Below are 26,614 nucleotides of genomic sequence, written 5' to 3' on the forward strand. Positions count from 1 at the left end.
GTCAGCAGGACCTGGTAGGGACCCTTCCGGTGAGGATCCAGGGAAGTTTTTCTTTGGTGCACCTTAACGTGGACCCAGTCTCCAGGCTGTAATGGGTGGCACCAGGACCGTCCTTCAGCATACGCAGCTGCATAGCGCACCATGAAATTTGGGGCACCAAATTGCCCCAAATTTCATGGTGCCGTAGACAGCTGCGTGCTGCATAGGCAGCAGCACCAGCCCCGGCGACCAGCCCTATCCCTCGGTCAGTCCCACGACCCAGGCTGCGCTCACTGCAAGGGGAAGGGCCGTCCCTAGAGGGGTGTGGGGCCCCGCACAACTCCCTCCGACCCACCTCTTACCTTTCCCCCTGCTCCACCCCGGCCCGCACCCATTCCACCTCTTCCCCCAGCAACCCCGCACTCACCGACAGCGGCAGGAAGCGGAGCAACCTGGCCCCAGCCTGCTCCACTCCACCAGCTCCCAGCCGCAGCGCTCCACTTCCCGCCACCCGTGAGTGTGGGGAGGTTGGGGAATGGACGCCCGCCGCACTCACCAGCGGCAGGAAGCGGAGCGCCGTGGCTGGGAGCTGGCAGAGTGGAGCTGGCTGAGGCTTCCGCTTCCCGCTGCTGCTGGTGTGTGTGTGTGTGTGGGGGGATCCCTTCCTCCAAGCCCCCCTCCCCCAAGCGACATAGCTGGGGCCAGGGCAAGGGAAGCAGAGTGGGCTGCTCCCGGCCCCCCGCTAATCCCCTGGGCCACTCTGGGCCTGTGGGGCCCCCAAAAGTGCCCCCCAGCTCCTGCCTCCAAGACCCTGGGGTGGGGGAAGCCTGGGGCCCCAAACAGACCGCCTGTGGGGGGGCTGCCTAGGGCACCCAAATGGCTAGGGACGGCCCTGGGTGGCACGGAATGTCAGCCGGTTCTGGTAGGGCCTGTGTGCCTGTGAGTGAATAGACCTGACACAATGAATTAGCTTCCTACAGTATGCCAGTACAGTATCGTCGTTTAGCTGCAGGTCCAGCTGATGAGAGAATGCGGGAGGGGTTACTGGCATTCTCATGGGTCGGGCCATGAGGATTTAATGTGGGGACAGGCCATGTTTACGCATGGGTGTGCTCCTCATGTGCATGAGGGCAAGGGGTAAGGCATCGGGCCATTTCAGGTTGATTTCAGCATAGATCTTGGAGATTTTGTTTTTCAGGTCACCGTTTTTGTGCTCGACTGCCCCCGCACTTTGGGGGTGATGGGCACAATGAAAACACTGGGTAATGTTCAGGGCCTTACAAATGTTTTGCATAACTTGGCCTGTAAAGTGAATGCCCCGATCACTATTAGTAAAGACAGGTAAACCAAACCGAGGGATAAAGTCTTTTTAACAGTCTTTTGGCCACAGTGATGGCATCAGCCTTGGCACACGGCTAGGCCTCAATCCATCTGGAATACATGCAAACGCAAACAAGGACATATTCATAAGAACAACATTTCAGCATATGGATGAAATCAATCTGGATATTGACAAAAGGACTCCACGGTGTAGGGTGTGCAGCTGGTTTTGTTTTTATCAGCCTGCCACTGTTGTGGGCTAGGCAGATGAGGCAGGTATTACAGTATTGCCATGCTGTACTGGAAAAATTGGGGGCAAACCCAGGTTGTAGTCATCCCCCAGTCATCCCCCCTTTGCCCAGTGTGCCTGGCCATGGGACACGCGGGCAAGGTAGGGGAGCAGAGCCTTGGGCACCACCAAGCAGCCATCTGGGGAGTGCCACAAGGCATCTGGATGCAATGAGCATCCGGCCCACCCCTGCCCGTCCCTCTCCTGGTCTGGGGCAGAATTTTGCACGAGAGCTAAGTCCCGGAGGGAGTCAGGTACAAGGGGGGCTGGAGCACTGAGGAAAATAAAGTCAAAGGGGAGCTGGAGACCCGGAAATGGCTGCCTGCTTGGCAGCAGGGTCTGCCAAGGCATTTCCTTTGGTAACATCATTGTAGGGTTTCTGGTGCGCAACACATTTTACGATTGCCACAGCGGAAGGACGTTGGAGGGCAGAGAGAAGAGCATCAACAAAAGGCCCATTACTGATTTTGTTTCCTCCCGATGTGAGGAACCCCCCATATTTCCAGAGCTGTCCATAGTCATGGACCACTCCAAAAGCATATTGGGAATCGTATCCGGTAACAGATTTTCCCTTGGCCAGGGTGCAGGCCCGAATAAGGGTGACAGGTTCTGCAACCTGAGCCGAGCATGCTTCGGGGAGGGAGTGGGTTTCAACTGTTTTATATTGAGAATGTACAGCATAGCTGGCCACAAGCTGGCCGGAAGGATTCCTGAGGCAGCACTTGTCTACATAGAACAGCAGATTTGGATTCTGGAGCAGGGTATCCTTTAGGTCAACCCTAGGACAAGTAAGTTGGGTGGTCACAGTGAAGCAATCATGGGGTTCGCCATCTGTTGAAGTAGGGAGAAGAGAAGCCAGGTTGAGGACAGAACAACGGGTGAGAATTACATTTGAGGCATTTAACAGCAGCATTTCATATTTTGTTAGTCTTGAGTTGTAAAGTTGTTGGGTTTTGCTTTTTGTGAGTAATGCAGTTACAGCATGGGGGACAGCAACACACAAGGGGGATCCCAGGACGAGAGTGACAGAAGTTTCTACAAGGGAAGCCGCAGCTGCCACAGCACGGAGGCAGGGAGGGAGTCCAGCTGCCACGGGGTCGAGAGGTGAACTATAGTATGCAATGCGCCACAGCTTATCACCATGCGTCTGGGTAAGGACTCCCAAAGCAATGCCGTCCCGCTCATGACAAAAAGTGTAAAGGGTTTCTGGTTGTCTGGCAAGCCCAATGCAGGGCCCTGGTAAGGGCCTGTTTAATCTGTGGGAAAGCCTCTGTTGCCTCCGGGGACCATGGAAGTGGTTTGAGAACTTTATCAAGGGTTAACTGCTGCAGGGGCTTGACAATAGCTGCATACCTAAGGATCCACTGGCGACATTAGCTGGCCATGCCCAGGAAGCCATGCATTTGCTTCCTGGTAGTCAGTGTGGAGACCTGGAGAAAGGCCTGTATCCTTGGAGAGGATAGATGTCATTCTCCAGCTGAAATACCATGTCCTAGATAGTGGACCCTTGGTAGATAGAGCTGAAGTTTGGATTTAGATGCTTTGTGGCCCTTGTAGGCTAAAGCCTGTAACAGAACAAGGGAATCGGTCAGGGAAGCATCTAAAGAAGATCATGCCAGAAGCAGGTCATCCACATACTGGACCAGGGTGGAGCTGATAGGGAATTCGATATTGTCCAGGTCCTTTTTAAGGAGCTGGGAGAACAGAGTGGGAGACTCGGTGTAACCTTGGGGCAGTGTAGTCCAGGTGTATTGAAGGCCTTGATAGGTAAAAGCAAACAAAAATTGGCTATCGGTGTGGATGTGGATGGGGATGGAGAAAAAAGCCGAACACAAGTTGACCACAGTGAAATAGGTGGCAGACGAGGGAATATGAGATAGGATAGTAGCAGGATTTGGCACGACAGGGGAGGTAGGGAGGACAGTGGCGTTAATGGCGTGGAGATCCTGGACAAAATGCCAGGTTTGTTTGCCAGGTTTCTTGACGCGCAGGATGGGGGTATTGCACTGGCTGAATGTATGGACAACAACGCCCTGTTGGATCAAGGATGCAATTACTGGTCGGATCCCTACTTCAGCCTGTCTAGAAAGAGGATATTGCTGAACCCTGGGAAGTGGCTTTGCTGGGTTTAAATGAATTTTAACAGGTTGGGCAGTAGCAATGCACCCAACCTCCTTGGCATGATCCGGCCACAAGGAGGGAGGAACATTAGCCAGCAGTTCCTGCTGCAGTAAGGAAGGTCCGGGGTCAAGTACCTCCTCTGGAACATTGGTTTGTAAGACTGCCAGAACCTCATTGTGGTTGGGATTGGGAATGTCTAAGTATACTCCATCAGGGGTACAATAGATTTTACAGCCTAATTTACACAGCAAATCCATTCCCAGAAGATTAACAGGTGAACACGGGATGAGGAGGAAGGCGTGTTGATCAGACAGAGGATCAATGGAGATAGTGAGGGGTGCAGCTATGGGATGAGGAATAGGGAGTATTACTCATACTTACAACACTCACTATTTGAGAAGTAATGGGGCAGAGGGAAAATCACCGGCGCAAAGGGTGGATCACGATGCGCCAGTGTCTACCAACCAAGAAGTAGGCATACCATTGATAATACAAGTCACATATGGGCCAGACTGGTCCAAGGGGACGAGCGAAGCAATGATGCCACTAATCTCCTGGCAATACTAATATTACCGGGGAGTCACGGGAGGTAGGGGATGGATACTCTAGATTGGGACCTGAGGGCAAGCTGGTTGACCAGGGCAGAAGGGACATTCACTTTTCCAGTGCCCCCTATGCTTGCAATAATAACAAGCACCATTGGGTGGGCTCCGGGAAGGTGAATGGTGGTGCCCTTGGTTAGACTTTCCCCCTTTTCTGCTGAATGGACGATTCTTCTGAGGCCCCTGAAAGTTCTGAATTTGGAGGGTCAACAATTTATGCTGGGTTTCATCCTTTTTCTTTTCTGATTGGCGATAAAAATGGTGGGCAGCCACCAAGATGTCATCGAGAGGTTTTGTTTCCCATCCTATAATGCCTAATTTTAATTGGGCTTCTAATTTGGGAAAGAGTCCCTGAACAAAGGCTGCCACTATGGCTTGGTTAACGCCTTGGTCCACATTATTTTTGCCGGAATGTCTTTCAAAGACCTGCTGAAGGCGCTGCAAATAGTCAGCAGGGTCTTCTCCTTTAGTTTGTTTACAAATGTTAATTTTTGTCCAGTCCGCCCTTTGGGGGCAGCCCGAGAGGACTGCCTCCACCAGTTTTAGCCTATGTTCTCTCAAGGAGGCCATTTGTTCCGGGTTTTGGTGGCCAGGGTCAGTGCTAGGCCAGCTGGCCGCCGCGTGAAGCGAATTAATGTCTCCTTGGGCCGGACACCCCGGAGGAGTTGATTTAGATCTGCCCAAGTGGGGTTATAACAATTTATAATAGTTTTTAGCTCTTCCTGAAAATTTATAGGGTCTTCCCTAATTTTTGGAAAATTACTGGTGATGGTATACAAATCCGAGGGAGACCAAGGTGCATGCACAGTCACCAAGGCCCCACCTTCTTCACCTATACCGGGGAGTTGGCGTAAGGGCATGTTAAGATTCGATGTAGATGGGTGGGTTTGGCTACGTAGAATCCTTCGACCACCTGGTTCAATAAGGTCACCAAGAACACCTCCTATGTGAGACACCTCAGTAATTAGTTGACAAACTGTGTTTAGGAGGGAGGCCGTCAAAGTCTCTGGGGACCGTTGGTTGTTCGGGGAATCAATAAGTGATGAAGGGGAAGCCTCTGGGGATGGGCTGTCAAAGGAGTACTCTGGCGTGTGCTGGGAGCTATTTGCAGGGGAGTTGGGGTTAAAGGAGGGTGTCACTGATCCTTTACTTTGTTACCCCAGACCAGGATTTCCTGACATATATGGCAGTGGGGCAACAGGAGGTTGTCTTGTTTCCAGAAACAGATCGATAAGATCATCCGATGGACCCGACAGGGTAGGGGCAGATGGGGAGGTTCTCGGGAGGGAGATATAGAGAGGGATTTGCTGGCCAGCAGGTGTCTGGGATAGGGTTTGGGATACTGTTAATTTTTCATTTGCCTTTTGCAATTGGGTCTTAAGGTGTTCTTGGGAATTTTTAAGTTTCTCATTGAGTCCTTAAGACTCCTTACCTGAGATTCTCGGTGCCGTTTTTCCATTTCCCCATACCAACTAAAATATGCATTAAATTGACCTTGGCCCACCTTATAAGTCAACAGCATGCGCCTAAGATGTACTACTTTATCAAGGTCAAAATTCCCCTCTAAGGGAAATTGTAAGTCCAGATTATCCCTGATATATCAATTCCATTTCTCCAGACACTTGCAAGTGCTAGGACCGTAATTCTTGTACATATAAAATGCAGGCATGCCTTTTGGCGGGATGGGGATCGTTTTTGACCCACCGCCTCCCATTCCTTCCTCTTTCGGGTCTTTCACACAGGGTGGACTTACAGGAAAGGTTTATGCTCAGGGTGTTCACAACTCTCTTTCAGGAGGTCAGACCAGTCAACGGTCCATCAGACCACCCTTAGGCGGTAAAGGGGGAAACAGAGGAAAGAAGTTGAGGAAAACACACTCATACAAGGAAGATTCACAGAGGATGTCAACGACCCTCTCACAACCCCCTTCAGCAAAGAACATCAGCTAGTGCCTCATATTACGTCAGGCGAGATGTAGGCAATGGCCAAAAGAATTAGGGTCATAGGATGTCCAAGGACGTAAAAATAGAGACAAGCATTCCTTGCCTCAGACGGGGCCCATCTTGCTGGTCAAGCCATGCAGAAACGGCCCATCTTGGCCAGGGCTTTTACCACCCTTCTCCATTGGGGCCACAGAGCTTGCTTTAGAGTCACCTCTGGTCACGAGCCGCAGCTTCTCAGAGGACTCTGGGCATCTTTCTGTGACCCTTGCTTTCCCACTGGCACACACACAGAGAAACTAAGTCCTAGGCGGCCACCTTTGTGACTTTTCCGGCCTACCTGAAGGTGTCAGAGCTGTTTGACAATAAAGTTCAGATCCAGCATGCAACTTACCCAATTCCAGAGCCTACAGTCAGTTCTCCAACGAAAACCCAGTATAGAGATTTAAAAGGTCCCTTACCTTTCACATGGCTCCTTGGGTTTGGAGGGAAACGGCCTGCAGTCCTCTAGTCATGGATGATATAGGGTTGATCCCGGACGAGCCCCCCAAATTGTTGTGGAAAATGAGTCACACCATCTGTTTGGTTCAAACAGTCTGAGGCCTTTTATTGAATACAAGCATGCAGGGAGAGGGAGACAGAGATGGTCACACGCAGGTGCCACCCTAGTCTCTCTCACCCCTGCCCCTATAACACCAGTCTTATATAGGTCCAAATCCAAGCCACACGATGCCTTTCCTTATTAGTTTTTTTTTCACCACTCAAGCATTATTAATAAAGCCTTATAAGGAATAATTGAAAGACAGCTTCATAATTAGCACAGTGCTGACACACCTTGTTATTATCAAGATCTGTAGTTTGCTGTGGCAGCATTTTGACTACGGACTTTTGCAGGGTAGGGTTCATATAATGGACAGCTCGGGACTTTTCCGGAGGCCCCTTTGGTTCAATTTCTAGTTAGAAAATTGACCCATTATCTGGGTCAAATGCCACAGCCTAGCATACGTAAATGCTTTTAGCTTAAGCCAAGTCTAGCCATTGTATAGCTTAGCGTATCAACAAAGAATTATTGAATTGAGCCAGTTGCATCTCAGCACTGGGCGAGGGATCCCTGTATAAAAAGCCCCTGTGCCCCACCCCAGGGGCAGCTGCATTTCAGTGCTGGCTGGGGGATCCCTGGATAAATGCACAGCCTGGAAAGTGCTTTGTTCTTGTGCAGGTTGACAGGCATGAGGATATGAAAGATGGGCCCACAGAGCCTAATCCTCTTCCAAAAAAACTCAATCTGTGGTTTTACCACTTCCCTTTCTTCCATGCTGTGCTGACTTGGCTCTGGGGGCAGTGGGGTGCATGGCCCCCGGGCTGGGTTCCAGATTATAATAGGGGAAGTTTTAAACCAGGATGACTCACTAATTTCTGAACTCTGCGTTTTCCTATTTCTACATCTCTCTCTCTCTCTGGCCTTGTCTGAACTCCACCTTTTGCCTTAAAATTTCCACCTGTTGCTACCACCTCTGGGGTGCGGCATGAGGACTGTTTATACAGGGATCCTTGCCTGGCAATGAGATGCAGCCTTCTCTGGTGTGGGGTGTGGGGGCTGTTCATACAGGGATGTATCACCCAGAACTGAGATCTCCAGCTGTTCATAGGGATTCCATGCCTGGTACTGAAATGCAGCTACCTCTGAGGTGAGGCATGGCAGGAGCGGATGCTGGATCTAGTATAAACAGAGTTTATATCTGGTACCCCTTTTGTAGCAGCCTCATTTTCTCTCCCCATCAGTCTCTATCTCGCACCAGCTCTTGCTCGTTTCTTACAAACACCAAGAACTGGTCTCTATATTTAAACTTCTCTTTCCTCTGCCCTTGAGGAAGGCAGATCTGCTGCATGCATGAGGCCAGTTCCAAACCCAGGATGCCGCACATCCGCAGCATCGCGTTTGTGGTCATGACACTTCCCTCCTCTTTGTGCTCTCCGACCAAAGCTGTTTGTGGTGATAAAAGAAAACATAAGCAGCTCCCCGTCTCACACAAAGGGCAGCTGAGCCAGATGTGCAAAGAGCTCTGCAAAATGCATTTGAGCTAGAGAAAGGTCAGAGGGTTGCGAGAGCAAGTGGAGGCATGCATTAGCCTAGCTCCAGCGATTGATGACTAGAGCGGAGAGGGGACATAGTTTTGCAAAACTCACAAAAGTTGCATCCGTGGCCCTATGATCATCATGTCCGAACACCTCACAATGTCTACTATAGTTATCCTCACACTCCCACTGACCAAAATTATGCTGTCATTGAAAAAGTTCTATGTCATTGTCTGGGCTGTCAAGTGACTTAAACTCTATTTGTGTAACAAAAAAAAAAAATCACTTTATTAAGGGATCATGCTCCTCTGACATCTCAACACCTGGAAGACCGTCTGGCAGATAAAGACTTTGAACTAGGGAGATTGGTCCCAGGCTGGAAGGGAGTTCAGTCTGAATACTGAGAGCTGCCTGTAACATTCAGTGAGGTGAGAGTCTGATTCAAACTTTGCTTAGTCTTGTGGGGGAAATTACTGTTGACCTGACCCCTTCCCATTCTGCGGCACAATCTATGCACTATATGCAAGAGCAAGAGGCCTACGGGCCTGTATCCTGTAAGGGTGTCCCCACTCCGGGATGCTCTCTGCACTGGGTGCTTCCCTGACCCCCTGATCATTACATACAGTTCAAAGCAAGTACAGTTTATTAAACAGCAATCAATTAAACAGCAACCAATTAAAAAAAATAAGGAGAAAATGGGAAAAGTTAAAGGAAAACCTGTCACCCCGCTCCGGGGCATGGGGACACCACAACCAGCGTCTCTGGAAGGTAGGGGAAGTTCACAGTCTGTTCCTCACAAGTCCCAGGCCTCCTGCCCAGGCCCTGGCTGTGCTACAGGGATGCCGTGGGTCGGACACTTGTGCTGTCAGTGGCCACACGCCCTCAGGCTCTAGGTGGCAGGACCCTTCTGCCCAGCGTCGCCCCTGCCCCATCGCGGTTATGATCCCCCTCCAAGTCTGGCCTGCAGGGCACCTTGCCTGGGGGGCATTTCCCTGCGCTGGACCGGCTGCCCAGGTTCTCTCTCCCCAGCTGCTCCCTGCACCTGGCTCCGAACTGCTCCAGCCCCAGCCCCACCGCTCTGCCTCAGCCCTGATGCTGCTGCTCTGCCTCCAGCTCCCTGGGCTGCGTCTCTGGCCCCTCGGCTCTGGCCCAGCTCTGCTCCCCAGATCAACTTGGGCCCCTGCTCTCGCTTTGGCTCAGCCCCACTCTGTCTGACCCAGGCAATTCCAGCTCACACAGAGGACGGGAGCCTCCTGACTCCCTGATTAACCTGGCCCCCCGTCAATAAGGCTGACCTGGAGCATTGGCCTCTGCCCGTTGTTCCTGGGGACTGTCAGTCTCAGGGTCCTGATTTCCCATCCACCCCTCCCCTTTCTCTTGGTACTGGGAGCTAGCCAACCAACCTCCCACTCCCCCCCCCCCGAGCTTTCATAAGGGGACAACAGTGGTTTACAAGTGATTACACTTGGTTTAGGAGCGGCATATGGGCCAAGTGAGGTGAGACCCTGCACTCAACTCACCCAGCGTGTGGGGGGCCAGGGGCCCGGCTGGATCAGGTGAGGGGCCGGCTGGGTGGAAAAACTTTGCCTACGTCAGCATCAAAGGGGTAACCTTCTAGCTGTCGCTCAGTGTACATGTATTCCTGGTCATGAATGACTTTCTCCTGCAGCCGAGCGCTTGGTGTAGGTGTGGGTCTGTCTTTCTCTCCCTGCGACTGTCTGGCTCAGTGCAGTTTGTACGTGGCCGTGTCTGTCAGTGTCGCCGGTGGCGTGTCTGTCTCACTCAGTTTAGCTGAGTCCTGTCCCCTCCCCAGGGCGGGTCTCTTTCTCCCTTTGCAAGGCACTGATATCAATTCTCTTTCCTCGGCACTCAGCTGCTTCCTCAACAGTGCCCTCAAACCTCCCAAGACACTGCTCCCAGCAGTCAGCCCACCTCCAGCTTCCCAGGATGCACCCCTTGCGGCTGCTCATTTACCTGGGCACAGGTGAGTTGCCAGCCGGTGTGGTGGGGAAAAGCTGGGGCCCTGCGTGCACCAGCTCATTGCCTAAACTTCGGGAAGGGGCATGGGAGCATCTGGGCTCTCAGGCCTCCTGGGTTCTGTCCCCAGCTCTGGGAGGGGAGGGGAGTTACAGCGGGGGGCTCGGAATCAGTCCCACAGCCAGGAGGGGCTGGCCCCTCAGCCCCCACCAGCGGCCCCTTCTCAATGGGGAAAGCTAATATGTGGCTGTTTAACCCCTGCAGTGCTGGCACCGAGCTGTGGATTCAGCGTGGACGTGGCGGGACCCATCACCTTCCAGGAGGCAGCCAGGGGGTTCGGGCAGAGCGTGGTGCAGTTCGGGAGTGCCGGAGCTGGGGGGTAAGGGCTGAACACAGGCTCAGAGCCCTCCAGTAACATGCCTCATATACACCCACGAGAGGTCCATCTGGCTGGGCTGCCCTGCCTGGGCCTCACCATCCAGGGGTGACGGGGCATCCCCTGAGCCCCCCTCTGCTCTCTCCCCCACAGCCTGCTTGTCGGGGCCCCGCTGCAGATGGGAGACGTGAATGAAATCGGCAAAGTCTACAAGTGCGACCCAGGCTCCAGACGCTGCCAGGAGATCCCCATCCAGAGTAGGGGCACCCTGTGCTGTGGGGTCCAGTGGGCTAGCATAGGGGGTCTGGGAGCTAGGACACCTGGGTTCCGTCCCCAGGTCAGGGAGGGGAGTAGGGTCTAGCTGGTTAGAGCAGGGGAGGCTGGGAATCAGGACTCCTGGGTTCTAATTTCTATGCAACACTTTGCCATCACTTCCCCCCAGTGTGTGTAGGGGGCGATGCACAAAGGAGAGGGGGTACGAAATGACTCAGAGATATGCAGGACTAAACATATCCAATGACAAGGTTTCTCACCCTGGTGTTGGCGTGTTTCTCCTCTCAGGGCCCCCCGATGCCGTGAACATGTCCCTCGGATTGTCTCTGGCTGCCCAGGGCTCCAATCTTCTGGTGGGTACCGCCCCTTGGGGTGGGGAAGCGGCTCGGTCTGTGGGTTGTGCCCAGGGGCTGGGTCAGTCTCTGCCCCTGTCCCCCAGAATTCCACGGGATTCTCCTCCCCCCAGCAATGGGAGCGGGATGACTGCGCACCCACCACGCTCCAGATGGGTCATGTTACCACAGGACTTGAGGGCCTGTGTGCTGCTGTCACCAGGAGGGGATGGGCTGATATCACAGGAGCGGGTGATCTTACCACAACAAGAGCTGATGTGACAGTGGTCACCGGATGACGTCACCGTCACCGGAACATGGCATTGTTACCATGGTGAGGGATGAATGACAATGCGTGTGTAGGCAGGTGCTAACCACTAGCATAGGTGGGCCATGGCCTTGTGCAGAAGATGGTAACAAGATAACAACGGGGTGAATACAGCCAGGGTGTGATGTTTGTCTGGGGGATGGTGGGACCCAGAACGGTGCACTGGAACAGCAGGGAGGAGGAGACCATCGCCATGAAGATAGTGACTGAGATGTCATGTTGTGAGGGAGGGGGGTGACCGGGTGACATCGCCATGGGGACAGTGGCTGTGCGATGACATTGTGAAGGATGGGGGTAACTGGGCGATGTCACTCTGGGGACAGTGACTGGGCACGGCCGTAGCAGGGAGCGTGGTAACTAGGTGATGTCCCCCTTCCCCTCTCTGGGAGGCAGGTGCTGGGTCCTGGAGTCCTGTTTGCCCCATGGGGATCCTTCCCCTGGTGGGGACTTTCCCTGCATATCCATGGGGGAAGCAGACTCCCCTCACCCCCAGTGCTCTCCTCAGGGAGTGCCCAGTGACCCCATCCCTCTCTCGTGCCCCAGGTTTGCGGCCCCACGGTGCACCGGGCCTGTGGGGAGAACATGTACATCAACGGCTACTGCTTCCTCCTGGACCAGAGCCTCCAGCAGCTCCAGCGCATCCCGGACACCCTGGCAGGTATGGGGCAGCCCCAGGGGCAGCCCCAAGGGGCCACCGATTGAGTGGGGGGACCGGGCAAAATGGGCCCTTTGATCTGGTCTAGCTCTTTCCACTGAGTTTTCTCCATGTTGGTGGAGTTGAGTTAGGACGTATTTCTTTCCCGTCCCTCTCAGAGTGCCCCAGGCGTGCCACAGACATAGCGCTCCTCGTCGACGGCTCGGGCAGCATCAAACCAGAAAACTTCAGAAAGATGCAGACTTTCATCTCTGAGATCATGAAGCGTTTCCGCAGCACCGATACCCAGGTAACGGGCAGAAGCTGAACCCTACTTACCCTGAGTACTGCCTGAGGGCGAACTCCCAGTCACGGCTGACCTCAGTGCCCCAGTGCGGCACTAGGGGGCGCTGTGCTGCAGGGAGCAGGGCTGGGGGCTCAGTAAGGGGCGCACTCCTCTCGCAGTCAGTGCTGACCCCAATGCCCCAGTGAGGCGCTAGGGGGCGCTGTGCTGCAGGGAGCAGCAATGGATTTTGCATCCAAAACCAGGAAAAAATTCCGGCAGAACCAGCGACATCCCGACTGCCTGCCCCAGCCGTTAACTGAGTCCGACTCCTGCTTTTCTTACCCTTCACCCTGGGGTTGTTTTTCTCTCTTCTTCCCTGCCTCCTCCTGCAGTTCGCCCTCATGCAGTACTCGCACAGATTTAGAGAGCACTTCGACTTCTTCCAGTACAGTAGGAGTCGCGACCCCGATGACCTTGTCAGGGCAGTCACACAGCTCACGGGAGCAACGCACACTGCCACTGCCATCCAGAAAGTGGTGTAGGTATTGCCCTGCTCCCCGTGCTGACTCCACAGGGAATGGGCAGCAAGGACCTGCAAGCTAAGGGATAGGGACTCAGGACTCCTGGGTTCTACCCCAGCTGTGAGAGGCGAGTGGGCACTAGTAGGTTAGAGTGGGGTGGGGATGCTGGGAGCCAGGACTCCGGGGTTCGATTGCCAGCTCTGAGCCTCTGTTGTGTTGTGACTTTAAGCAAGTCACAGCCCCTCCCGGTGTCTCAGTTTCCCCATCAGTAAAATGGGGACATGACACTGACCTCCTTTGTGAAGGACTTTGAGATCTGCAATGCCAAAGCAGTGGACGAGCGCTACGTGTTATTACATATCAATAATCCTCCCAGGCGTTCCCCACCCCCCCTTTTCCAGGCGGGAGCTGTTCACCTCTGGGAGAGGCGCTCGGGATAAGGCCACCAAGATTCTCATTGTGATCACAGATGGGCAGAAATACAAAGACCCGCTTTCTTATTCAGACGCCATCCCCGAGGCTGAGAGAGCTGGGATCATCCGCTACGCCATCGGGGTGAGCCGTGGCTGTGTGGAGAACTAGTAGGGATCTGAGCCCATGTCCAGGGACATGGTGGTGGTGTGGGAGGCAGGGGCAGTGGGCAGTACAATCAAGCATGGGAGAGCACCGGCACAGAGGCCGGGGAGGCAAACGGAAGCCAGGTTGTAACTGAGCCAGGGTATGGTGCTATAGCAGAGCTGGAGTTTCACTTGCCAGACCAAGCGGCAGCCGATTGTATCTCGTTAAAGGCTGTTCCCTGTGTCCACTATTGGTCAGGTTGCGAAACGTTGCCTAGTCAAAGGTGGGATATTCTCACTGCCCTCCAATCCACATGCCCACTCCAATGGTCTTGAAGTTTCGTGTGCTTCCAGGGGATGCAGGGTAGTGTTAGTGATCCACATGTGGGGTGACTTGACCCAAGGGTTGCTGGGACACATTCTCCCACAGATCCCGGATTTGACAAAATCACCCTGTTCTCAATACTGTTATTTCATTTTCTGCACACACTTGGGGCTCAAACAATGGCTCTGGTCCTCCCCAAGCTGACCTGTCACTCAACCCTTATGTCAGCTAGTGCACGGCATCTACTATCCCATTGGGGAAGAAGTATTGGACCAATGATTGGCCTTAGAGTGTGGATTGTCACAGCACAGCTCCAGTGCACCCCATGCCCACGCCCCGGAGCGGCACATGGTGCTGGCTGACCGTGTCTCTCGAGGCCCCAGCAGGGCTTGGGGCGGGAGGGTATTCGCCCAGGCTCTTGGCCTGTGACTGATGCCGATGCCCTGGTCTCCCCTGCACTCTGCTCCATCCCTTGAAGGTCGGCGAGGCCTTCTCCAGGGCTGCTGCCCAATGGGAGCTCCAGGAGATCGCCTCTGAGCCCACTGACGAGCATGTCTTCCGGGTGGACAATTTTGACGCCCTCCAGGGCATCCAGAATCAGCTGCAGGAGAAGATCTTTGCCATCGAAGGTACCAGAGATGGGGGAGGGGCCGCACTGGTCTGGGGCACTAGAAGTGGGTTTTCAGGACAGGAAATGGGACAGGGAGCTGCTGGGAATCCAGAGCTCAAATAGGCCCCAAATATCCTCTCTTTTCCCATCCAACATATATCTACTGATTTATCTCCAGAAATGCCCCTGATGCCTTTCTCATCCGGGGGCCCCCGGACAGGAGACTGGCTGGTGCAAGGGGTTGAGGAATGGGACATGGGTCCTTTTCTCAAGGGGGTGCTGGGTCCAATCCAGCCTCGAGGTGGGGAGAAGGGCTGGCTCAGGAAATGGGACATCGGGCCTTTATCATCTATGATGGTCTTTCCTATATCTGTCTGTCTGTCTCTACCCCCAGGCACCCAGTCCCAGAGCGGCAGCTCCTTCCAGCTGGAGATGTCCCAGGAAGGATTCAGCTCCTTGCTGTCCCCTGTGAGTGACGCCTGGCCCCGGGGTGTGTCCCACGCTGACATGCCCTGGGGCCCTGATGGATCTTCCAGCCTAAGTAGCGTCAGGCTGGGTTAGTCCCTGAAAGGCAGATGGCCCTTTATTAGCCCAGAGAGCTGGAGGAGCAGCGTGGGCGGTGCTTTTCCCACGGTGCCTGAGAGTGGCGCTGTCCTGCCAGCCGGGGCCTCAGTCGGGGGCGCTGTCTCCCCTGGCAGTCCCCAGTGCCATGCTAAGCCACACTGTTTTGCAGATGGTGAGGAGGTCTCCTAAATATTCCCTGTCCTGTCCGTTCCCTGTAATCAGTCCCCTTTGCCGTGCCTGTCGGTTTAGGACGGGCCTGTGCTGGGAGCGGTGGGAGCCTATGACTGGTCCGGCGGGATATTCCTGTACGGGAGCAGCGGGCAGCCGAGCTTCATCAACGTATCCAGAACCTCCACTGACATGAATGATGCTTACCTCGGTAAGAACAAACCCACCGAGCTTCCCTTACCTATTTAAACAGCCCCCGCGCCCCACCCCAGAGGTGGCTGCATCTCAGTTCTGAGAAAGTTCTGTGCAGCACTGTTGTAGGGCTGTTTCCCATCTCACCTCCCCACGTCCCTCTCTTCCTTTGAGGTTATTCGTCTCAGATCATCACAGCCAATGGGCAGAGCAGCTACATGGTCGGGGCCCCTCGCTATCAACACGCCGGCAAAGTCGTCCTGTTCAGCCGGGATACCAATGGTGGGGAATGGACACCCAGATGGGAGCTGCAGGGGGAGCAGGTGTGGGGAGCATTACAGACAATGTGGACCATGTGTGGGTGTGGTTGTGGGGGACTCGTGCAGGACTGGAGGAAGCCTGTAAGGTTTTGACACCATGTGTTTGGCTTCACCTTCAGGAACGATTCAATCAGAAAGACTCAGGCAGGGGATAAATTTGACTGGTTTAGAGAACTGCACCACAGCTGACAGTCAGCATCTCTCCAGTATCCCACTGCTCTTACATTCAGTTACGGTTTGTCTCCACTGAAAACCCTGAGGCAGTGAGGATGCTACCTACACCAACAGGAGTGCTTCTCCCATTGGCATAGGTAACCCACCTCTGTCTAGCACTGACTACACTGGGGGTTAGGTAGTTTTAATTACGTTGTTCAGGGGGGTGGATTTTCACACCCCCGAGAAACGTAGCTATAATGTTTAGTGTAGACCAGGCCTTAGACAGAACACATAAGACTACTATGAAGAGACTCAGACAGGGTTAAAACATGGCTGATCACATGCACGGTGTCTGAAAAGGATTGTTTGCCCCTCAACTAACGCCACACGTTTCTCGAAGGTCTAACTGCCGGTACATTCCAGCTGAACAGAATTTATAACAGTGACTTAGTCAGAGTGGCTCAGTGAATCAAGGCTACTTGTGCAAGCATGGCCTCGAAAACGAAATGCATCACAACGAGCATTCAGCAGCTTTGAAAGAGGCTGCCGACCTCGGCCTGTGCGTCCACTTAGAAAGAAAACTGACGGCGGGAGCAGCACCTGCTGGGTGTAAAGGGTGGGTGAGGGTGAGGATGGAAGGAACATGGGGATTGAATCCTGCTCCCAGCAGGGTGGGGAGTGAGGGACCCAGTGGGAGAAGAAGGAGGAAGTGACTAAAATGGAGGAGTGACTTCTCTGTCCCTCCAGGTCGGCTCGTATTTCGGGGGTACGCTGTGTGCTGTGGACCTAAACAGAGATGGGAACACGGACCTGGTTCTGATCGGAGCCCCCACGTACTATACACCTCTGAATGGAGGGCGCGTCTATATCTGCTCGTTTAGCCAGCAGGTAGGAGAGACAAGCGGGGCCACGGGAAAGATGGATAGCCTGGGAGTCACGTTTTACCTGGGCTGCTGTGGGGCTGGGATATTTTGAAAATAAACACCGTGATACCTGAGACTGTGCTCCAGGGAGCAGGGTGGGGGGCTCAGTAGAGGGTGCGCTCACCTAGCAGTGCATGCTGTCCCCAGTTCAGCACTAGAGGATGCTCTGTTGCTGGGAGAGGCATGGGGAGGCTCAGTAGGGGACACCGACCCTCACAGTGAATGCTGATCCATTTTCCATGTGCTTCTTTGGATCTCGCCTGCAGGGGGTGACGCTGAGGTGTAGGAGAACACTGCAGGGGCAGACGGGGCAGGCGTTCGGGCGCTTCGGGGCCAGCATGTCGGAAATCGGGGACATCAGCGGGGACGGATGGAGAGATGTGGCCATTGGGGCTCCCACGGAGAATGACAATCGCGGGGCCTTGTACATTTTCCATGGGGAAAAGAGAGGCCTCAGTCCCCAGTACAGACAGGTGAGCCCAGCCCCTGTGAGGTGGGGTCAACACACAGTCCTGAAGGGTTGTTACAGGGGCCCCAGGGGCCCCTTGTGGCCATTAGCCCCTTTCCCACCTCTCACCCTCCGCTGCCCCCTAGCGCCCATTATACAGTACAGCTGCCCTTGCTGTGGGAATGTTCCTATGCTCATAAGTTTAGGGCAGAACTGAATTGCAGAGTTAATTTTTCCTAAAAAAATTAAATTGTATTACCAGTTGTGTTGAATAAATCTGAAAAAACTTTCATAGAATCATAGAATATCAGAGTTGGAAGGGACCTCAGGAGATCATCAAGTCCACCCCCCTGCTCAAAGCAGAACCAATCCCCAACTAAATCATCCCAGCCAGGGCTTTGTCAAGCCTGACCTTAAAAACTTCTAAGGAAGGAGATTCCACCACCTCCCTAGGTAACGCATTCCAGTGCTTCACCACCCTCCTAGTGAAAACGTTTTTCCTAATATCCAACCTAAACCTCCCCCACTGCAACTTGAGACCATTACTCCTTGTCCTGTCATCTGCTATCACTGAGAATAGTCTAGATCCATCCTCCTTGGATCCACCTTTCTGGTAGTTGAAAGCAGCTATCAAATCCCCCTTCATTCTTCTCTTCTGCAGACTAAACAATCCCAGTTCCCTCAGCCTCTCCTCATAAGTCGTGTGTTCCAGTCCCCTAATCATTTTTGTTGCCCTTCGCTGGACTCTTTCCAATTTATCCACATCCTTCTTGTAGTGTGGGGCCCAAAACTGGACACAGTACTCCAGATGAGGCCTCACCAATGTTGAATAGAGGGGAACGATCACGTCCCTCGATCTGCTTTGTCTGAGCAGAGCAGTAACAGTGGCTAAAAGACTAGTCATACACAAATGGCAATCCGAAAAGCGACCAACAATTAAAAGTTGGATCATAGATCTTGTAAGCTTGGCCACCCTGGAAAGAATTATCTATGTAATAGCAATATCCAAGAAAACTTCTCCGAGATATGGGATGCTTTCCTCTGAATGATCCTATTAAAACCATTCTTCCCCCGCCCCTTCCTCCCCAGTTCCATCTCTTTCCATGTCCATCCCCCCTCCTCTGAATTTTGCTTGTTTTGAATTATTCTTTAATCTTATATTAACAATTTTTCTTTAACCAGCTGCATTTTATAAGCCAAATTTGTTTGTTTCTAAATTATGTATTGCAAGAAATTGATTAATAGTTTAACCAGTAATAAAATATATAGTTATATGTTAAAAGTATAGCTGATGATAGACGTCAAATGGTTAATATATTGAGACATTTATGTATTATGAATAATTTGTGTATATTTCAGTTAGTATTTCTATATATATATTTAAAAAATCAATACAAAATTAATAGAAAAAATACAGAACAGCCGCCCCTTCCCCATCCCTCACCCTCTGCTGCCCCCTAGTGCCCATTATACAGTACAGCCGCCCCTTTCCCACCTTTCACCCTCCGCTGCCCCCCAGTGCCCATTATACAGAACAGCCGCCCCTTTCCCATCCCTCACCCTCCGCTGCCCCCTAGTGCCCATTATACAGAACAGCCGCCCCTTTCCCATCCCTCACCCTCCGCTGCCCCCTAGTGCCCATTATACAGAACAGCCGCCCCTTTCCCATCCCTCACCCTCTGCTGCCCCCTAGTGCCCATTGTACAGAACAGCCGCCCCTTTCCTACCCCTTACTGCTCTCTCTGCCCCACAGCGCATCGAGGGGTCGCTGTTTCCCAGCAGGCTGCACTACTTTGGCCAGGCCGTCAGTGGCGGGACAGACCTGACGGGGGACGGACTGCCAGACATCGCGGTGGGGGCACAAGGGCAGGTCCTGCTGCTGAGGTGAGTTACTCTGTGTCGTTGCGCTGCTCCACATGGCAGTCACAGACAGCACCAGTGCATGTGTGTGTGTGTGTGTGACTGCTGCCCCCTGCTGGAGAATGGCACAAGGACAGCTCTGCTGCTCCCTTCTCTGCCCCCCAGCATCTCCTCTAGCAGAGCTGCATGTCCATATCCCATCTCCCTGGGGTGCTGGGTGGGAGGCTCAGGGGAGGGAAGGGGCCTGGCCCCTTTGCAGGGAGCAGCTGGGTGACGGTTCTATTCCTCCCATGGCAGGTCTCGGCCAGTGCTCAGAGTCGGGGTCTCCATCAGTTTCCAGCCCCCCAGGATTCCAACCTCAGTCTTCCACTGCCAGGGGCAGGAGCAGCTCAACACGGAGGCCAGCAGGGCAAATATCTGCTTCACCGTCACTAAGGGCACCATGGACAGCCTAGGTCTGACCAAACCCCTCCCCCCTAAGACAGCCAGTCTCCTGGGGCTGGATCGGAGGGAAAGGCCCCCATGTCCCATTTCCCCTTGATGGTCCCGCTCTCAGTCTCTCTCTGTCCGTCGTTTCCCCTCCCCTGTAGGCAACAGGATCTCCAGCACCATCCAGTACAGCCTGGCCCTGGACCCCGGGCGGACAAAGATCCGAGCCACCTTCGTCTCCAATGGCCCCGTCCTGAGCGGGGAGCTGCAGCTCGGCATCGAGACGAGATGTGAGACATACCAGATAACATTACCTGTGAGTGTGGGGGGTCCTAACCCCTTCCCCTCCTACTGTGTCTGCCTCTCCCACTCTGCCCCTCGCTCCCAAATCACCCAGAGAACAAACCTCTCTCCGGGTCCCACCCAGCACCCAGCCTCCCATTACCCTTCAGGGGCCCGTCATGTCTCTCTGTCTCCCCAGCTCTGCCCAGAGGACACCCTGACCCCCATCACCCTGCGCCTCAACTACACCCTGACGGGGGAGCCCATTGCCGTTGTCCATCACCTCAGACCCATCCTGAGCGAGGACTCCACCGTGATGACTTCAGGTGTGGTAAGGCTGCCAGAGCCGGGCAATGGTGTTTGTGACAGCGCCAACGTTGGTTGTAGTGGATCTGGGTGTGGTTGCAGTGCTGGAGAAGCCTGAATGGATGTTCTGTGGTGATGGGTAAAATTGTGATGTGGGTGACAGCATTGGGTGAGGTTGCATTGGTTGTGTTATTGGTGATGTTGTTGGTTAGGACTGCAGTGGTTTCGGTGACAGTGTTCGCTGAGGTTGAAGTAGCTGTGTTTGTGAGGGGTTGGTTCAGATTGTAGTGATCTCGGTGACAGTATGGTTTGAGTTTGTAGTCATTATGGTATGGGTGATGTTGGCTCAGACTGTAATGGTCTTGGTGGCAGTATTAGTTCAGGTTGTTGTGGCTTTGTTGCTTGTAGGGGTGCAGATTGTGTTGAGATTGTACCGGTGACAGTGTTGGCTAAGGTCGTAATGGTTGTGTTGTTAGTTACGGTGTTGGTACAGAAGATACTGATGGGTGGCGGTGGTTATAGTGGTGTTGGCGACAGTGTAGTTTGTGGTTGCTGTGGGTGAGTGGTTGGTGACTGTTGTTTCAGACTCTATTGACTCTCTATTATGGTCGAGATTGTAATTGTATTAGTTACCGGGTTAGTTGTAGTTGCAGTGGCTGTGTTGGTAACTGTTGTTTCAGACTCTATTGGTAGCGGTGGTTGGTGAGATTGTAATGGTGTTGGTTACACTGTTGGCTGAGGTTGTAGTGGTTATGTCATCGTGACAGTGTTGGTTGACACTGTATGGGAGGTGTCAAGGCTGATTCCCCACTCTGGCACTTTGAGTGCAGAAGGTGGGGGCCCGCAAGGATTCTAAAAATGGATACTGGCCACTCCAGGCTGGTATTAAACTCCAAGGTTACTGCTTCTCTCTGACCTTGGCTGGGTAGAGGCTGCCCCCACCCAAGTGCAGAACCCCTTTGAGAGCCCAGGAAGGTGCACTTGGGAAATTCCTCCTTGTGGGGTACCCTCAAGCCCTTTCACCCCATCTCCGGGGAAGCGCTGAGAAAGAAAAAAAGGAAATCAGCTGTTGCCACCGGCTAATTAAACATCTGCACTAACCTCTTAAGATACAAAATTCCAATTCTGCTCTTAAAAAAGGTAAATTTTATTAATAAAAAAAAGAAAGAAAACACATCTGGGAACTCAGGTGACTGCAAGTTTTTACAAGAGCAATTACAAGAATTAAGCATCAAGAATCGCTTCCTTGAGGTTCAGCTTAAAAGTTACCAGCAAAACAAAAGCACCTGGGGTTAGCACAGAGGAATCCACAAGCCATAAAGAAATAAAAGGGATCAATCTGATCGCGTCTTCCTAGACATTCCTGATCCACTTACATATCTGGGGTTTTAAATGAGTAGTTTCTAGGTATGATACTGATGGTTTTTAATACCTGGCCTAAGCTATTCACAGCTTGACTGCTGTCCTGTCTGCCTCTCCCTGGGAGAACAACAACAGACAGACCAAAGGGGAGTCATTTCCATTTTAAAAAGTTCGAGCCTTCCCATTGGCTCTTTTGGCCAGGTGGCCACTCACTTCCTTTTCCCTATGCATAACAGTGAGACTTTCTAACCCTTTACAGGCAGAGCAATTAGAGAACAGCTACTAAGAGGGAGTTTATCGCCACTGGCTGGCTGGGTGTCCATAAAAGGGAGCTGCCCCCCACCCCCCCCTTTCCTTTATCACAGGCGGTGGTGGTGGAAGTGACAGTGGAGACTGTAGTGGGGGGTACGCTGGCAGAGGTTGTTTCCTCTATAATGCTGGCGGTGGCGTTAGTTCAGACTGTGATGATGCTGATGCCGGTTGCAGTTGAGACTGTGGGGCACCTGTTGACGGTGCTGGTGATGCTGTCCGTTCCGACTGTTTGGGTGCTGGTGACGCTGTCTGTTCCGACTGTTCGGGTGCTGGTGGTGGGTTGGGAATGCGAAGGTGCAGGTAACAGTGTAGGGGGGCAAATGCAGCCGTTGCGTTCTTCGTGAGGCTGTTTCAGACTGTATTGCGGGCGGTGGTGACGACTGAGATTATCTGATGGGTGACGACGCTGGCTGAGTTTTGCTCCTGTCCCCTCCTAACCACCCTGACCCCTGCTCCCTTCCCCGCCTCCCCTGGGATCTCGCCCTAGCTCCCGTTTGAGAAGGACTGTGGCACTGACAGCATCTGCACTGATGAGCTACAAATTTCCTTCAGTTTCTCTGGGTAAGTCCTCCCCCTGCCTCCCCCCTCCTCCCCCCAGATAACTTCCACAGTGGGACCCGTCCGGCTCAATCAGGCCTCAGATCTGCAACACCCAGTGGGGGATCTCCCCATATTTCCTCGTGGCATCTCACTGGGCACCGATATAGGAAGCTGGCAGCCCTTTTATAAGAAGCTCGCACCACTGCCCCAGCGCGGCATTAGGGGCTGCATGGGGTTCCCATCTGGGCACTGTTATAGGGCGCTCACAGCACTGGTTTCCCCTGCTGGGCACTGTCTTGAGGAAGCTTGCAGTGATGCTGGGGCACTGCCCTCCCTGAGGAAGCTCACCCCTTTCTCTCCCCCTTAGCTTGAGCACCCTGGTGGTGGGGGTCACCCCCGAACTCAGCACCACCGTCTCCATCCAGAACCGCGGGGAGAATTCCTACAGCACCACAGTGCGGTTCTTCTACCCGGCCGCGCTGTCCTACCGCCGGGTCCTGCTGCTCCAGGTACCATCCAAACCCTCCAAGCACTGCCGACAAGGAGGGCAGGACACAGGGGATGGTGCAGAGGGCGGGCATGGGCTCAGCAGGGGGTGCTGTGGGCCCTGTCTTTCACTGGATGGTTTCCTGTGCTCAGTCTAACAGGAGGGCCATGGTCATTAAGTGCAGCTCGGCCGTGGGCTCCGAGGAGCAGACTCAGAGGAACAGCACCTGCCACATCAACCACCCCATCTTCTGGAGTGGGGCCAAGGTAGGATTGCCCACCCCCCTCAGCCCAGTAGCCTGTCACTGCCCATCCCCTGCTTTCTCTGCCAGTTTGCCAGGCCCTGAGCCTGGCTCTCTCTCACCCCACATGTGTTTTCCAGGCCATTTTCATCGCCACCTTTGACGTCTCCCCCAAAGCCGATCTGGGGGACAGTCTGCAGATCACAGCCAAAACCAGCAGGTGAGGGGGGCATGCAGGCCACAGAGGGCAGTGTGGGAGGCAGTGCAGAGGGCTAGGTGTGTAGGGCAGTGCAGTGGGGTGTGGTGCCTGGTTCAGTCTATTGATGTGTAGGGGAGGGCAATGGTATGTGGTGCCTGGTGCAGACTGCAGGTTAGTGCAGTGATGCATGGTCCAGTGAAATGCAGTCAGGTATAGGGCAGTGCTGTGTGCTGCAGTGCAATACAGTGATACATGCGCATTGCAGTGATGGATGGTGCGACGGCAGTTCCACAATGCCTGTGCAGTGAAATGCAATGGTGTGGGGGGCAGTGCCGTGCAGGGCAGTGATGCCAGTCACAGTGCCATTGAATGGAGGGCACAGCCGCTCAATGGCCTAGGAGGCAGTGCAGCACGGTGATGCGTGGCACTGCTGAGTGGCAGAAGCCATAAAGCCAGGCAGAGCAGTGTGATGCAGCCCAATGCATGAGGCACCGTGCGGGCTGATGATGCCGGCTAGTACACTGCCCCACGGCAGACAGCCAGGGTGCAGTGGTGCAGGGCAGTGACGCATGCTGAGAGGCATTGTGCAATGCTGTACGCTCAGGGAAAGGCTGGGTGGCACAGTACAATTACCAGTACTTCAGGGTGGTGCAGTGATCTATACTCAAAGCAGTGGAGTATGTTGCAGTACAGTGATGGAAACTGCAGGGTGATGCAGTGCTGTATAATCCACAGCACTGGCATATGGTGCAGTGCAGCGCAGTGGATTATGGTGCAGCTCACTGACGTAGACTGCAAGGTGGTGCAGTGGGGTATAAACCAGAGCAGTGGCATTTGGTGCACTGCAGCAGAGTATGGTGCAGGGCAGCGGCATATGGCGCAGTGCTGCAACCTAGGCTGCACTGTGGTGCAGTGATGCATAACCCAGACCAGTGGAGTATGGTGCAGTGCAGTGATGTATGCGGGAGGTCAGGGCAATGGTGTATGGCAGTGGTTCTCAAACTAGGGCCGCCGCTTGTTCAGGGAAAGCCCCGGCGGGTCGGGCCGGTTTGTTTACTTGCCGTGTCTGCAGGTTCAGCCGATCACGGCTCCCAGTGACCGCAGTTCGCCGCTCCAGGCCAATGGGGGCTGCGGGAAGCGGCACGGGCCGAGGGATGTGCTGGGTGCCCTTCCTGCAGCCCCCATTGGCCTGGAGCGGTGAACCGCGGCCAGTGGGCAGGGCTGCCCAGAAGGAGGGGCAAGTGGGGCAATTCGGCGGGTCCTTCGGTGCCGCCGAACACACGGGGAGTGAAGGACCCGCCGGCGCTTCTTCCGCTCCGGGTCTTCGGCAGCAAGGGGTCCTTCCGCTCCATGTCTTCGGCGAAGTGCCCGGAAGACCCGGAGCGGAAGGGCCCCCGCCGCCGAAGACCCCAGCCCCCCTGAATCCTCTGGGCGGCCCTGCCGGTGGGAGCCACGATCGGCTGAACCTGCGGACGCGGCGGGTAAACAAACGGGCCCGGCCCGCCAGGGGCTTTCCCTGGATAAGCGGCGGCCCTGGTTTGAGAACCACTGGTGTCTGGTGCAGTGCAATGGAATATGGCGTTCTGCAGTGACATATATTGCAGTGCAGGACAGTGGTGTGTAACCCAGAGTTGTGATGTATGGCGCGATACAGTGACTTAGGGTGCAGGGCACGGGTAGTTCGTGCAGGGCAGTATTGTGCAGGGCAGTGAACTCTGGTGCATTCTCCCTGCAAAGTTACTTGGCTGTTTCTCTTCACATCTCTCCCCTTTTCCCTCCCCTCCCCCCAGTGACAATGGCGGCCCCATCACCGAGCGCATGATTCACCGGGCGGAGCTGCCGGTCAAGTACGGCATCTTCCTCATCCTCACCAGGTTGGTCCGTGTGGAGACAGAGGGGACAGGTTGGAGAGCACCCCCTACTGAGCCCCCTGCTCCCTGCAGCACAGCGCCCCCTTCTGGACATGACACCCCCCTGTCACTCTTCATTACTCTCACCCACTCCTATCCCTCGTCCCTTCTGTCCTTTTCCTCCCCCAGCCTCGAGGAGTCCACCAAGTACGTCAACTTCTCCGCCGAGGAGGCAGGGACAAGTGTGCAAGTGACACATGGGTACGAGGTGAGGCCGGCGGCACAGAGCGCGAGGGGGGAGACGGGGCAAGAGGGAGGGAGTGGAAGCGATTTAATGGGATCTAGTGGGTTAGAGCATGGAGGGGTGGGGGTGGGCAGGGAGCCAGGACTCCTGGGTTCTATCCCCAGCTCTGGCAGGGGAGTGGGGTCTGAGGGTCAGAGCGGGGGCTGGGGATCAGAGCTCCTGGGTTCTCTTCCTGCAGTGCCCTGTAGCGAGTCTGTTTCTTTCAGGTCAAGAACCTGCGGCAGCGAAGCGTCCCCATCTCGGTCACGTTCCAGTTCCCCGTGGAGCTGAGCGGGGTCCGGGTGTGGGACGCCTCTGAGGTCGTCCCCTCCAAGGTACCTGCCTCTCCCTGCCCTTGTGTGTGTGAGATGGGCCCAGTGACGCCGGCTCGGCCCTACAGCGCCCCCTGCTGGGACAGGCTGCTTACGGGGGAAACACACCCTGTCCCCACCCCCTAAACCAGCCAGTCCCCTGTCCTAGGGCCGGATTAGAGCCAGTGCCCCATAGAGGGGAAAGGCCCTGGGTCCCCTTCCCGCCCCCGTTAACACCGTGTCTCTCTCCCTCCCCAGCCCCAGCTGGCTCAGTGCACCAGTGAGGCTGAAACGCCCGGTTCGAAGGACTTTGTGAAGCAGATGAGCGAGCGCCCCCTGCTGGTGAGTACAGGCTGGCACGGATCCCAGCAGCCCCTTCCCCTCCGCACTAACACAGACAGCGAGTGGGGGGCTGAGCTGGGGGAGGGACCCCTGCTATAAACAGACCCAGACCCTCATGGCCATGCTGAGCCCCTGCATGCCCCCTGCCTCACCCGGCGATATCCTTCTGCACCCAGGACTGCTCTGTGGCCACCTGTAAGAAGATCCGGTGCAGAATCGCCTCCCTGGAAATGCAGCAGCCGCTGGAGTTTATGATCAAAGGGAACGTCAGCTTCCAGTGGGTCTCCCAGGTACGAGAGCTGCCTCTGCCTCCTGGCCCCAGGCAAGAGATCCCCCCATGTGAACAGCCCCTGAGCCCCTCCCCAGAGGTGGCTGCATCTCAGTGCTGGGCAAGGGATTGCTCCTATGTGAATGGCCTGTAAATTGCTCTGGGTCCCTCTGGGGTGATGCTCCGGGCTGGTTTGTGTCATTTCTGGTCAGGGACGGTGAATTT

General features: G+C 54.4%; 1 protein-coding gene and 1 long non-coding RNA gene across 4 annotated transcripts in view; one reads left to right on the forward strand and one right to left on the reverse strand.

The window, feature by feature from the left end:
• LOC140912355 (integrin alpha-D-like) overlaps nt 1–26,614 on the forward strand; it is a 33,140-nt gene that overhangs the window by 5,478 nt on the left and 1,048 nt on the right. Inside the window, exons 1-27 of one of the 3 annotated variants that reach the window (XM_073346616.1) lie at nt 10,159–10,311; nt 10,569–10,683; nt 10,834–10,937; nt 11,242–11,306; nt 12,157–12,271; nt 12,427–12,557; nt 12,926–13,071; nt 13,456–13,609; nt 14,415–14,565; nt 14,941–15,014; nt 15,360–15,489; nt 15,645–15,793; nt 16,694–16,834; nt 17,136–17,342; nt 19,071–19,201; nt 19,475–19,632; nt 19,768–19,922; nt 20,088–20,219; nt 22,356–22,429; nt 22,776–22,917; nt 23,048–23,161; nt 23,277–23,356; nt 25,126–25,209; nt 25,375–25,453; nt 25,696–25,803; nt 26,038–26,121; nt 26,298–26,411. In XM_073346616.1, the coding sequence (XP_073202717.1) occupies nt 10,275–10,311; nt 10,569–10,683; nt 10,834–10,937; nt 11,242–11,306; nt 12,157–12,271; nt 12,427–12,557; nt 12,926–13,071; nt 13,456–13,609; nt 14,415–14,565; nt 14,941–15,014; nt 15,360–15,489; nt 15,645–15,793; nt 16,694–16,834; nt 17,136–17,342; nt 19,071–19,201; nt 19,475–19,632; nt 19,768–19,922; nt 20,088–20,219; nt 22,356–22,429; nt 22,776–22,917; nt 23,048–23,161; nt 23,277–23,356; nt 25,126–25,209; nt 25,375–25,453; nt 25,696–25,803; nt 26,038–26,121; nt 26,298–26,411 (3,174 nt within the window). In that variant the 5' untranslated portion in view covers nt 10,159–10,274. Of the gene's footprint in view, nt 1–10,158; nt 10,312–10,568; nt 10,684–10,833; nt 10,938–11,241; nt 11,307–12,156; nt 12,272–12,426; nt 12,558–12,925; nt 13,072–13,455; nt 13,610–14,414; nt 14,566–14,940; nt 15,015–15,359; nt 15,490–15,644; nt 15,794–16,693; nt 16,835–17,135; nt 17,343–19,070; nt 19,202–19,474; nt 19,633–19,767; nt 19,923–20,087; nt 20,220–22,355; nt 22,430–22,775; nt 22,918–23,047; nt 23,162–23,276; nt 23,357–25,125; nt 25,210–25,374; nt 25,454–25,695; nt 25,804–26,037; nt 26,122–26,297; nt 26,412–26,614 lie in introns of those variants that run through there. The other 2 variants (XM_073346614.1, XM_073346615.1) reach the window with 2 other exon arrangements.
• LOC140912360 (uncharacterized) lies at nt 1,365–11,475 on the reverse strand. The gene is made up of 3 exons (XR_012159276.1): nt 11,214–11,475; nt 6,713–6,854; nt 1,365–2,419 (listed from the first exon to the last, which is right to left on the reverse strand). It is a non-coding gene; the product is annotated as an uncharacterized lncRNA (long non-coding RNA).

This window comes from Lepidochelys kempii, chromosome 6, assembly GCF_965140265.1.
Source record: "Lepidochelys kempii isolate rLepKem1 chromosome 6, rLepKem1.hap2, whole genome shotgun sequence".
Classification (NCBI taxonomy): domain Eukaryota; kingdom Metazoa; phylum Chordata; order Testudines; family Cheloniidae; genus Lepidochelys; species Lepidochelys kempii.